Source organism: Phaethon aethereus (assembly GCF_964289735.1).
Source record: "Phaethon aethereus genome assembly, chromosome: 19".
Classification (NCBI taxonomy): Eukaryota; Metazoa; Chordata; class Aves; order Phaethontiformes; family Phaethontidae; genus Phaethon; species Phaethon aethereus.
Genome location: NC_138595.1, coordinates 9,356,228 through 9,368,877, shown reverse-complemented (window position 1 = coordinate 9,368,877; position 12,650 = coordinate 9,356,228). Strand labels below are relative to the sequence as shown.

At 53.6% G+C, this 12,650-nt stretch overlaps 1 protein-coding gene across 1 annotated transcript in view; it reads right to left on the bottom strand.

The window, feature by feature from the left end:
• The window catches only part of GTF2IRD1 (GTF2I repeat domain containing 1), a gene marked incomplete at its 5' end in the record, with an annotated part of 45,209 nt that overhangs the window by 15,794 nt on the left and 16,765 nt on the right, over positions 1 to 12,650 (bottom strand). Inside the window, 9 exons of the mRNA XM_082008514.1 lie at positions 749 to 814; positions 998 to 1,056; positions 2,230 to 2,413; positions 3,640 to 3,705; positions 4,167 to 4,226; positions 4,787 to 4,876; positions 6,593 to 6,673; positions 7,771 to 7,808; positions 12,204 to 12,324. Coding sequence (XP_081864640.1) covers positions 749 to 814; positions 998 to 1,056; positions 2,230 to 2,413; positions 3,640 to 3,705; positions 4,167 to 4,226; positions 4,787 to 4,876; positions 6,593 to 6,673; positions 7,771 to 7,808; positions 12,204 to 12,324 — 765 coding nt within the window. The remainder of the gene's footprint in view (positions 1 to 748; positions 815 to 997; positions 1,057 to 2,229; positions 2,414 to 3,639; positions 3,706 to 4,166; positions 4,227 to 4,786; positions 4,877 to 6,592; positions 6,674 to 7,770; positions 7,809 to 12,203; positions 12,325 to 12,650) is intronic.

Sequence of the window (12,650 nt, the reverse complement as noted above, 5' to 3'; positions counted from 1 at the left end):
TTAAGTAATGCCATTTTCTAATTATAGGAAAGTTCTTATCTTGCAATTAGCTAATCTCTGGAGTGGGCCATTCAAAGTCCTTAAAAATAATCTAAACAGAAATATGGGTTTTTTTCCCCCTGCCTGTTTGCTAAGAATAAAAGCTGTGTGAAATCGAAGATTCAGTTGTGATAATTACCAGTGTTAAAATAAAATGCACTCCAAAGCCTCTGAAAAACCAAAGCCTTTGAAAAACTTCCGTCCCTCTCTGCAAACCCTCGCAGGCTCCCATGGCCCAAGGAAAGGGATGCTCGAGCAGGGCAGCACTTGCCGCCCACCGCCCATGGACTTCTCAGCATTCCTTCTTCCCCCGACAGAGCCAGCATGCCAGCTGTCGGGTGGAAAAAGCCCGAAAGAAAAAGGCAAACTCCAAGGCTTGGAAGACTTAAATATGCATCTTGCAAGGTCAGATGGCAAGATAAGCAAAGCCGGTTAATTAGGGCACCATCCAGAGCACGTCAAGCCTCTTCCTTGGGGACTCCCCGCCCCAGCTGCACGTCTTATCTTCCGGTTGCCTGTCCTTCCCATCCTCTCACCCCATCTCCTCCTCTCCTCCCTCCCACCCTCGCCTTGCCACGCTCCTCTGCCAACCCACTGAGCCCCGACGCCCCACGGCCGCTCCCTTCCCACATCCGTTTGCCCTGCGCAGCCCCCGCAACGGGCCAGGGACTCTGCCTCAAACCTCCCCCAGATGCCTCCAGGCCCTCACCTTGAAAGCCCTGTCTCTTCACAGCGTCCTCCAGCAGCGCCTCGCTTGGGTCCCTCTCGCTGGCGGCTGAGACAGGGGACATAAGAGGAATTAGGATTCGCAATGCCGCCGACAGGGATGCACAGGAGGGGGGTTCCAGCCAAAAAATGAGGTGGGGAGGGAAGACAAGAGATGCACTGTAGGAAAACGCTCTCACTCCTCTCCTACCTAGTCCTTAACGGCCCGGCTGCCGGGCGTCTCGCAGCCTACCTTTGGCTGCCGGGCTGTCCGACGCTGGCTCCTTGACACCCTCCGCCAGCAGCTCCGGTCTGGAAAACAGCGAGAAGCAGAGGGCACGCGAGTGAGCTCCCCGGCCAGCGGCACCCCGCTGCTCCCGCATCCCCCAGGACAGTGCTCCCACAGCCGCAACCCACGCACCGGGTCTGACTAACGCAATTTTAAAGCTCCCGCAAAGCAGCGGGGGAACTTCAGAAGTAATTTTCATGCCGACAGACTCTTTAGTGAGCTGATGTGATGCTCCTCGGGATGACATTAAGCTGGCGCTGGCTGAGCAGCTTAAATCAGCAGTTACAGACTATTAGGACAAACGGTCCTGCATGTTTCTTGGGGATGGGAGAAGCCATGCACAGCTCCTTTCAACATACAACTGGCCCCCAAAATTGCCACTTGGGTATCTAGTGCTAAAACCACACAGTGAGACGATAGCAGGGCTCATTACGAGCTGCGCTGAAGCTGCGCTACAGAGCAAGGGGTCTGGAATAGGGACAGAACCCCCAAAACGTGGTCGGGCTGTCCTGGAGGCTGCTGGTCTGATGCCACAAAATCTCCGCGCTCCCAACATTTATTCTCCGTTTCAGCCGCCCGCCACGTTGGCTGCATCAGCTCTCTCCTGTGCAAGGGAGGCTGAGTCAGCATTTGGGCAAGAAACTCCCCAAACTAGCTAAAAATATTTTTAAATCCATCTCTGCTGGATCTGTTCCCTTTCAGGGCAATGCTGTTGTGTTACATCAGTCGTGGCTTCTCACAGCCCCCCCGGCTCCTGTGACAGCCCCTGCTCCCCAGTGCAACAGCAGCATCTTCCCTGATGCCCACAGCATCCTGCTGAAGCACAGATGTGCACATCTGGACCTCGGCTGGAGCCACTTCCCATAACAAAACACACCAGGGCTTCCAGGCCCATTCCTTGCCCCACGCCTGAAGGTTAAAGGCTCTGGCTCCTCTCACCCACCCTTGGGTGCTCCCTGCTGCTGTGGCCAGACCTTTGCAAAAGTGTGTTAAAAAGCAAAAAAACATCAAGGGAACGATGACAACACCACCGCTGCCTCTCAGGGATGGCTCCAACAAGGCAACAACCCTTGGTTGCTTCTAATAAAGCAAATTTATTGAAGGTGACCAAGTGATGGATGTTCCCCAGGACACTGCACAGCAGCAGGAGCTCCGAGCAGGAACATCTTCCCCAGGCGACGACCACTCCACCTTACCTTTTAATGACAAACTGGATGTTGTTGCTTGCTTGCAGGATCTTCTTCAGCTTCGCAATCCCGAAGCAGTTGGGGCGCCGCAGCAGGATGCCCTCCGGCAAGCCCACAACAAACAGGTCCTCAGGATACATCAGGAACTTGGAGTAAGGAACTTTGACCGGCTCCGATATTCCTATGGCTTTCGCTGTGTAGGGACCAAATCTCGTTAGTTCACTGGATCTCCTCATCGGGTCAAAGCAGCAGCGACACGGTATGTCAGTGGGGGACTAGAGAGGTTTTTGGAGAGGTTGTTGTCACTCTGTGCCTGGTGGGGATGTCCCCGGTGGGGATGTCCCAGGTGCTGGCAGACACAAGCCGAGGGACAGAGCCAGCCAGCTGCCGGGAGCTGGCTTTTGCCTTTGCTGCATTAACACAGCCTGCCTTGCAGTGGCACACATCGAAGGGGCTTCCTGTAAAGGTTGCAAGCACCTCTCTGGCAATGGGACCCCATGTCCAGACCTCCATGGACCTCCCTCTGACAGACGAGGGGATGGGGAATGTGCCTGGGGGTGCCCTGCCAGCCTGTGCAACGTGGCACGGTGTGGGCTCCCTTTGCTCCCCCAAATATTGCCGATAAGCAACCAAAGAGCTAGCACCAAGCAGCGCTGTTCAGCCAGAGGTGAAAAGCCAGGACAAAATCCCATGAGTGTGGGTGAGGACTCCCAGTCTGTTACTAAAGCATGGGGTGCAGCCAGGGCCATCGCTCCGGCACCGTTCCAGCTGCATCCCTAGCACCCAACACTGCCCAGGAGCATCCCGGCCCTTCTCTTTTCCCCTGGTCACGATGCGCTCTGGCAGCCCAGGGGCCGCAGCTCAGCTCTGTCCCCAGCTTTTGAGGACCACCAGGCAGAGCTGTGTCTCCTGGTCCTGCTAGTGGCAAAAACTTCCTGCCAGCTCTCAAAATGCACATGTGAGCTCACATGTATTTTTTTCCGGTTAAATAACCTTTCTAAAAAGGGGTGAGCAGCATGCCGAGTGCCAGCCCCCAGCACCGGGGTCCTGCCAGCCTTCCCAGGACACACCATGACCACCTTGGGTGGAAAACCCTCTGTGATATTTCAAACAAGTGATGGGGGGAAACACTTTGGTCCTTCCCTCTGCAGGAGGAAGGCTGAAGGTCACGGCAGCAATTCCTGGGCTGCAGCAAGCAAAAAGGCGTCGAGAAAACCAAGGGGAAGAGCTGCAATAACAAGGCCCGGGGAGATTTCAAATGCATTTGTAAGCCCAGCAGACAGCAAATGAACAAATTAAATTGCACCTTTACTCAGCCGCTGGTTTGGAAATGGCAGGTGACATTTCTGAGCAATTAGGAGCTCCCCACAGCAGAGGCCGGCACTTGGCATGATGAACATGTGTTAATGACCGTCTTACCGTATCTTGTGTTGAACAAAATTTCAACTTGTTTCCTCAAATGGCTTAAAACGTCCCCTACACCATCTGCAAAAAAAAAAAAAAAAAAAAAAAAAAGAAAAAAAAGAGAGAAATGCTCTGAGGAATCAGTTGCCTCTGGGGCAAGAAACACACAGTGCAGGCGAGCAGCCCCTGACCTCCGGCAGAGCCGGCTGCGTGGTCTTCACGCCTCCCACATCGGTGCCGGTCCTCCGGCAGCTGCCTCCAAGCTCACCCCTGAGCGAGGCAGGGCAGCGACGCACCTGCCACAGAGCGGTGCTAGCAGCAAGGAGGAAAAAGATAGGGAAAAAAGTAAATCGAGGCAAGAGAGGGGAGGACAGAGCCTGAGAACATGGCAGTGTCCTTCCATGTTGAGCTTTTTGGGGGCTGAATGCTTTGCTGATAAGGTAGGAAGCCCAGGAAACCCAACCCAAAATATATCTGTGTTCATCCATCCTTCCAAAAACTTGCAATGATCAGCCGATGCTCGGGGTTCATCGCACACTCACCTGATCCATCCATCTGCTTTTCCTCGTGTCGCGACTCCTCGCTGGACCCCTTCTCTGTCCCTGCTGAGGAAGAGGAGGGTTCATGGTGGCCAGTGTCAGTAAAACCAGACCAGATACGAGTGGGAGGTCTCCAGGTCCCTTGCAGTCACCCAACCACCCCTCCCCTCACTGAGCTCTGAGCACACACCTCCCGCGCAGGCTCGGGCTGGCAGCATCACGCCAGGAGCTGCATGAGCAGAATAAACCCATCGCCTACATCCACGAGCTCTGCCCGCCCTTCGGCGTGGGCTTCCTGGGAGAAGCGAGACCCAGCACTTGGCATGAGCGAGGGCAGCCGCAGCACCGGCACAACTCCCCCAGGTAAATCCCAGTCGCGAGCAGGGCAGAGGAGCCGGAGCTTGCAGTGAGCTGGGGCTGGAGAGAGACTGGGAAGGAGTGGCGGTGCCAGAAAAGCCACCAGTTTGTCTATCAGACCTCCCAGCTGGCCTGATTGAGGCCATGACTCTGGAAGCAGGTCCTGACTCTAACACCTCGGCTCATAAACGGTATTTACTCATTTCTCACACACACACAAGCTCCTGTGCCCCCACACAGTCTCCCAGATGCTTCAACTCTGGTACCTGCTACTGTTTCTAGGACGTAGTTTGACTCCTCCGAGGCCATGTGCGTGGGCACCGGGTCGTGCATCTCATCCGAACCGGGCGATCGGTCTGTGGACAAAACCCCATGGGCAGCTTTTGTTTCAATGCTGGGGGGGTCACCATCCCCAAAACAGGGTTCAAGAGGGTCCTGGCTCATCAGGAAAGGCTGAGTAAAGGGCTCCCCCCAGTCCCAGGAGCCCCCCACACCATGGCCACATCAGGAGCCTTCTTCCTTCCCGGGACCATCCGAAGCTCATCCCTGAAATCCATATGACCTCTCAGCCAGAGGGAAAGGAGCCAAAGTTTCTTCCTAACCTCCATGGAAGGTGAAGAGCAAAAATAGTTCAAAACTATTTACTTGGCTTAATTCCATCTAGACACTCAATTTTGGCTTAAAAAGTTAATGCTGCTTGACTTAGCTACTCCACTGTGGGAAAACCATTCCATTAATGCTGCCTTCCTCCATAAAATCACACCTCCTTGGGCTTCCCTTATGTAACCTATATGCCCTCTTCATTTAAACCTGTCTCCCCGAACGCTGGGCTCTCCAACACCCTCAAAGAACTATCCAAATTTAGCTTTAAATAAACCTTCAGCTAGTTTAAATACTGCAATCAGGTCACTTCTTAAGCATCACCTCACAGGATGAATAATCCTAATTTCATCCATTTCTCCCTGTAGGTGAGCACCTCTTTTCTATAAATCCTCCTCCCTGCCCTCAGCTGTACTCCCTCCGATTGAACTCAATCTTCAAATAAGGTAAGAAAAGGTGGACTCTGGAGTTGAAGTATGATCTACCCGGCACCGGGGAAGCGATAACACCACCTCCTCCTCCTCACACGCACCGCCAGCTCCCGATGTATTAGCTTTCTTCTCTTCCATTAGCTGCCAAGTTGAAAATTAAAATGTTTGATCTACCACTATACCTTGTTCCTATGTTAAGTCCATTCTACGATAATCCTGGAGTGACTCCCCAAATATCACTGTATTAAGGGGACTGCTACAATTTGGGTACAACAGAGATCGCACCAGTGCGGCAGGGTCTGGTGTCACTGCTGTCGCCAGCATCGCTCGCCCTCGGGCACGTTGGGAGTCCTGTTGCTGCCCTCATTCTGGTGAGATTATTAATTAATGTTTGTAAAGCACACTGAAAATGCGAAGTGCTAACTATCCACTCATTAAACTCTGAGGATCATCCTACCATTTGCTGCCCTGTCCAGGTCAGGTAAGTGGAAAACAAGTCTCCCAGCTGCCCCTCAAGCACCCAACCGCTCATCTCCATCACCACCCATTGCCACCGACCCCTCCGGGCAGAAACATGGGGAAATGAATCAGTGCCACCAATTCAAACACATTTTCAGTATGTGCTTAATATTAAACCTGTTCTTATGAAAACTTCATAACCAGGATTTTTTTCTAAATTAAGGACCTCATCAAAAGCATCCTGCATTCGATACCTGGGATCCTCCAAGCCCGTGGGTGAAGAAGCTGCAAACCAGGCTTGCTTTCTCCAGGGAAAAGGAAAGATAGAAAAGCAACAAAGGAGAGAGAGAAACAACAAAGAGCCCTAAAAAACTCTCCACTGCTCCCAGGAAACCAGCTCATTCCCGATATGCCCCTTAAAATGACTTTCAGCGAAGGAAGACCATTGTATGGGCACGGGGAGACCTTCTGTGCTGGGAGATACCCTGCAAACGCCTCTTCTTGAAGCAAAATGCCGAGACATGATGCGGCAGCCTTGCCTGCGCAGAGGCCACTGCACGTAGCCGGTACCCCAGGGCCTACCTGGCATGGTGATCTGGATGATGTCCAGCTCGTCCGGCTCAATTTTGATCTGCCTGATCCCACCCAGGTCTCCTGAGGTACCTACCAGGGAAAGGCAACGAAAGGCAAATCGCCAGCAGGAACCAGCAATGCTGTGTCTGCCCACCAGCGCAGGCAGGGAAACCATGGCCAGCCGCGACTTCAGTGCCAGCTGAGCATCCCGCAGCAACGAGGCTTTGGCCAAGTGGTCCAGCAGCATCAAGCCCATGGGATGGAAGTACCCAAAGGATGTCCACAGGCATGGTCTCTGCAAACAGCTCGGCTGGCAGGAGCTGCCCGTGCCCTTGAACCAGCCACCGGCCCTCGTTATGCACTTGTTCCTGGCTCTCTTCACTTAAAACGGACTGGGTTGCCAACAAGCCTTGGTGGGAAGGCAGGAGGAGCCATCTCCAGTGGGCACTCCATACATTTTTAATGCTCCCAAACTCATGTTTGGGACAAGTCCTTCTGCAGAGCCGTGCTCTGGGAGGGCTGACCACAGCCGCATCACACCAGGGCACAACCAGCTGAGCCCTGGCAAAATTCCGTGTGGTTTGAACAGCCGTGGGGCAGGGAGCCTGCGCCAGCCTGGCCAGCCCACAGAGGCTGCCCCAGGAGGATGCTGCATGTGATGCGCAGCCCAGCTGCCTCTTATCTCCAGATAAATTTCCTCATTCAGGGTAGGACAGACTCACTGCAAGGGGCTGAGTCACAGCTTGCAGCTTGGGCAGGCAGGACAGCGAGGCTTGGTGTGGCTTCACCGATTCAGTGGTGATTCAATGGGTCCAAGCACCTAAACCTGAGTAAAATAATTTCCTTCTCATTTGCGGTGCTCAGAGCACTGACACTGATGATTTCTTGGTGACCTGACCGTGGCAGCTTTTAAGGAGAAGTCTGAGAGTGAAAACTTCCCTTAGCATTGCATTTAAGCATGTGCTTAAGTCTTGTTATTCAATTTATGCAGTTTTGGAACCCAACTGGAGGGTCACAGAGTAAGACCCTTCAACTCTGTATCTATCAAACAGGGATAAAATTCTGAGAGAACTGCCCTGTGGGGCAAACAGGTAACTGGTGCCACGTGTCCGTTACTTTGCAGGCAGCTTTCTCTAGTGCTCCCTCCAATATCACTATTTTGCAAGAGAAAAAAAATTATTCCTCACCTGGTTCACAGCTTTCAGAAACACTACACTTCTCGGACCTGGAAGGGAAAGGTAGACAAGAGAGGTGGTCATGGAGAAACCAAAGGGAAGGCTTAAAACCCAGCGGTGTGTGTAGGGCTGATCCTGGCAGGAGGAAAAACACCGCAGCCCCCTGCGATGCCAGGCAAGGGAGGGGTCCCCGGGGACGCTGCACCCATGGTCCCAGCAGCAGCGTGACATCGGTGGCTGCAAGGGAAAGCCACGGTCTGTGGTTTCTCTGCAACGGAGCCCTGCTCCCAAACTCTCCCCCGCTATCAGCCCTGCCCCTAGACACCGATGGATGTAACCGCAGCAGAGAGCTCCTGAAAGCAAGGGTTTTAAGCCCGAAAGCTGGTCGACTCCAGGCCTTTGTGGCACAGACCAGTGCGTAAAGCATCATTACAATGTGGTTACTCATGGAGCTAATGCAAATAGGGAGAAAGGAAAAAAGTCAATTGATTTGGTAAATATTTATTCTGCCCAAAGCTTTTCTCCCCTGAAAACTGGGCGCATTTACAGTTAACTTCTCATGCTCAGGAATTTACACAAGGTGTTCAGCATCCAAATGAGATTACTTTGCATTCTCAGGATGCGTTTGCTTTCCGTCTCTCTCTTTCTTAAACAAGAACAACCACAGAGCTTTGGCAGTAAATGATTTGAGGAACGGCACTGGAAAATGCACTCATCCACAACGCTGGTCCTCCAGAAGGAAGGAAAGCCCTCTGAGCCAGCACCACATCCCTGTTGGCTCAGGGAAGATGTTCAAAAGCACTTCTCGCTCACCTAAATCCACTCAGCAGCGTCAGCCGAACAAACTACAGGCAATGCAAAGGAAGCCAGGAGTGCTCTTGAAATGTTCTTCCTAAATGTGGTACGGGCAAAAAGGATCTCTAGTCTAGAAAGTACTGTATATATTACTTAGGAGCCTTGGGAAGGGTTTTCAACTCTCCCACTTCAGGTCAAAGTCAGCATTTCCCAAGGGAAATTTGGGAGGGGAGATTGCCTGGGGAGTGCGTTACCCCCACAGTATCTGGCCCTTCTCACTGGAGCATCTGGCACTGCCCCTTTACTGGAACCGGACTCTGCCCTGGGTGGACCACAGCTATGGAAATGCTCTGCTCCTACCAGGGAGCAGAGGTTCCTCATTTGCAGGAGGAGCAAAGTGGGATTTGAATATCCATGTATTTTTTCCTGCAGACAGGTGTTATCAATGCACTGGGAGATTTTGTGAGATTTAAGTTTACCCCTGTGGCAGGTAAAGCAAGCTGTGCACCACCACTGCAGCTCGTGATTCCCTTTGTAACCAGAGGTGCACATGAACCTCGGGGTCCGTGGCCCGATTCAGTATGCACACGCACAAGGTAAATTAGGAACAAGACATATATACACACATAGCTAGGATAAATTTGAAAGGGACCCCAGGATGCCCTTTAAGTTGTGCCAGATTCACACCAGTGGAAGGTGGTCAGCCCAGCCCAGCCCGGCCCACATCACAGCACCACGACGGAGAGGGTGACCCGAATCCAGCTGGGTACAAACCACCCCTATGAAAACGATTTTTCCCCCATAGGGTATTCTAAAGACACCATGCAACCCCTACCTGGCCCACAGTGGGAGTGCAGCAGGTGAGACGGGGATGGTGCAGCATCAGCAAGGGCCGTATCGGGACCACGAGCCTCTGGCTGCCCTCAGAGCAGCGGCAAACCTCAGCTCCCACCCCACTGGCATGCTCCTGCAGACGTGCAGGGGCTGGTTTGCTACCTATTGCTTTGGAGAAACCAGCTCGACATCCCTAATATCCCATCCTTCCACCTCCTCGTTTCCAGTCACACCAATATAACTACACAGCGGGATGTTCTGCATCAAAAATTAAAAGTGTCCTAATTGCAAATGTTAACAAATGAATGGGAAAACGAGAAGCCTCAGGCCAGGTTTCAGCCCCGCAGCATGCTTAGAGGCCAGCAGTATTTCAAGCATCACTGTTTCCCTGGGCATCCAGTATGCAATGGATGCTCTGTCGCTCCCCAAGTCTAAACACCTCCAGACACAGAGCGATTCAGTAAGGTGCAGAGAGCAATGGCGAGCTGGCTGAGAAATGGTTTTGCGGCTAAGCCCTAGCTGGAGATCCTGGAGATTCAAGTTTAATTCCCCGTAACACCAGTGAAGCACCTCAGACCTGGACCCAGCCCAGCCGAGTTCCCACTGCAGATGTCTCCGGCCAAGGCTCTCATCCGGAGTCCCTTCATCATCGGGGGGAGACACAGGCACGTGTGGGGCACGATTCCTCCAACCAGTTTTAAATGGTTGGAGAGGACTGACTCACCCGGCGCACTGAGCTCGCTGCTGCTGAAAGGTGCTGGAGTGACTCAGCCAGCCCCGCTCCGACACGGACGCCCAAAGGCAGCCGCCACCAGCCTCCCTCCAGCAGAGCGGGTGAGCGCCCATGCTGCCATGGCTCTGCTTCACCAGCACAACATTTGGGGGTGCTGTCCTCCGGGGGTGACACCTGCACGCTGAGCCCCGACCATTTCAACCCATGTACAAGATCAATGCACAGAGCAAACCAACATCACCCCCCAAGACCTGGTCCAGGCAAGCCAAGCCAACCACCCACTCATCTAAACCCCCCTTCCCATGCCTGTGGTTGACTCTGCCTTGCACCAGAGCTCCAGCGTGGCACGGCTTGTACTGCTCTCGCAGCCAATGGTACAAGGAAGTGGGGCCAGCCTCTGCAAAGTACAGGAAACACCACCGTAGCATAGCATGGGGCACGAGTGACACCCATGGGTGTTGCCAGCACCCCATCCCTGGCAGAGGAGAGGATGAGAAGAATTTGCTTCTTCCAGTTAGCAAAACAAAGCCCAGGAGAAGACACGGTGGTGTCCCACAGCACTGGGGTAGTAAGGTTTTGCAAGAGCCATCCCAAACCTGTGGGGTAAAACCACCCCCAAACCCTCCTTTGAAGCCGGAGATACCCAGAGGGCTGGGTGACAAATGCCAGCCCTACAGACTGGGCAGCTCGAGAGGTCTCTGCCCCCTGAATCTGCGAGATTTCAGTGCTTGGTGCACTGCCAGGCTCACTCACTGCCTGCTCTAATGCTGCCGACGCAGCAGGTTCCCCTGCCCAGGGCACACACGGCTTTAGAGGTACAGGGCAGCCGCATCCAAGGGGACAAACCTGAAAGAGCACTGAGGAGAACCAGGAGACTCCAATCTGCCGCAGGTTCATGTCAACAAAGAGCCAAGGACGGAGGGGAACTCAACACATGTCATGGAGAAGATGGGCAAGTTACCCCATCTCCCATCCCAGCTTGCGGAAGTTACCGGCCCCGCAGCACGGTCCGCAGCCTCGGTGGTTGGAGGTGTCAGCACCAGGCAGCGGGACTTTGTGCCGGAGAGGCTGAGGGACACTCACTCCTACGTCCCTGCTGCTGAGCCTCCCTGCAGCCGCGGCCTCCAGCATGGGGGAGTGGACGGACATCGCAGCAGAATTCACTTTGCTGTTTGTAAACCCATCCGTGACCGAGCTGCCTGTGCGGGGCAAGGCTGGGAAAAGGCTCCTTTCCCTGCAGCGCAGCCTCGCCCGTCAGCACCAGTTATACTGCTAGGAGCTGCTGCCCTGCTTCTCTTACTTAAAGTGATTTTAAAGGTAAATGTTGGGGCTAAACGTTACCTTGCTTCTGACCAGCTGAAGCAAAAATGAAGGAAACTGGGGCTACACAGAGCAAAATACCTTCTGGATCTCCCAGCATGGGTTGGAAAGCAGCGCTATACACTCCATAGGTCCTGCCAGCATGTTACAGACCAGCCTAGCTCGTGGCATGGTTGTACCAGAAACAGGTACTCTCATAAAAACCTTCCTGCCCTGCTGAACTCTGTAACCCACCTTTATTAAAATATCTGTTAATCCGCTATTAGTCTCCCTGCGAGTTTTATAAACAAGTAACTCTTAATTAGCAGGATGTTGTGTTACGGTGCCGGCTGAGGGTGAATCCTTAGGCCATGCTTTACCACCAGAGATCGCTCCTACAGATAATCCCGGCCTGTCCGGGCACAGCCCCGATTTCATCAGTTTTGTACAAAACCAATGATCCCAAACTTCGTTAATAACTTCGTTATTTTGGCTCACAGAAGGACAGGGGTGCTCGGCCTCGTCCCGTGCCGGCTAGCTGTGCGATCGCAGTGGGTTTTTAGGGAAGCGGGAAAGCAAAGCCCTTACAACCACTCGCCTTCCAACCACGTTACCCACCCCACCTCCCCAGCACTGCAGCTTACTGAATCGCGCCCGTCGCACCCTCCCGGCTGGCGCGCAAGCCGGCAGCACAGCAATAACCTGCTGTGCACATAAACGCCCCCGAAATTACTCTCCGAGGGATGTCACTTGGCGGTGGCCGAGGGACGGGAGTGCCATTTACCTGCTGTTGGCCTGAGAGGCCCCTGCCAGGTCCAGCACGGCCCCGCGGTGCGGCTCGGGGGAGATCTCCCCGGGGGGGCTGGAGGGCTCCAGCTTGGTTGGATCTTTGGTAAATTTGCTTCCTGGTGCCGGGTGCGCAGGGTGATTTCGGAAGGAAAAGCAGAACTAGAATTAGCAACCAGAGATGCCAACGATGCAGCTTTTCCACCTCCACTTGTTCCCCTCCTAGTCCCAGAGCAGAGGTCAGGGTGGGGGACAGATTTTCAAGAGTCAACTGCTTACAAAGAGAAGGGTGCAGATTTAATTGGGTTTACATGTGAAAATAATAGCAAGACACTTACTTAAACCTCTGTGTAACTGTGTCCTGGGGAGCCCTGCTGGGGATGGAGCACCTCCGGAAAGGTGCTGGCTGCCGGGACAGGGTGCCAAGAGGTGGGGACTGGGGTCG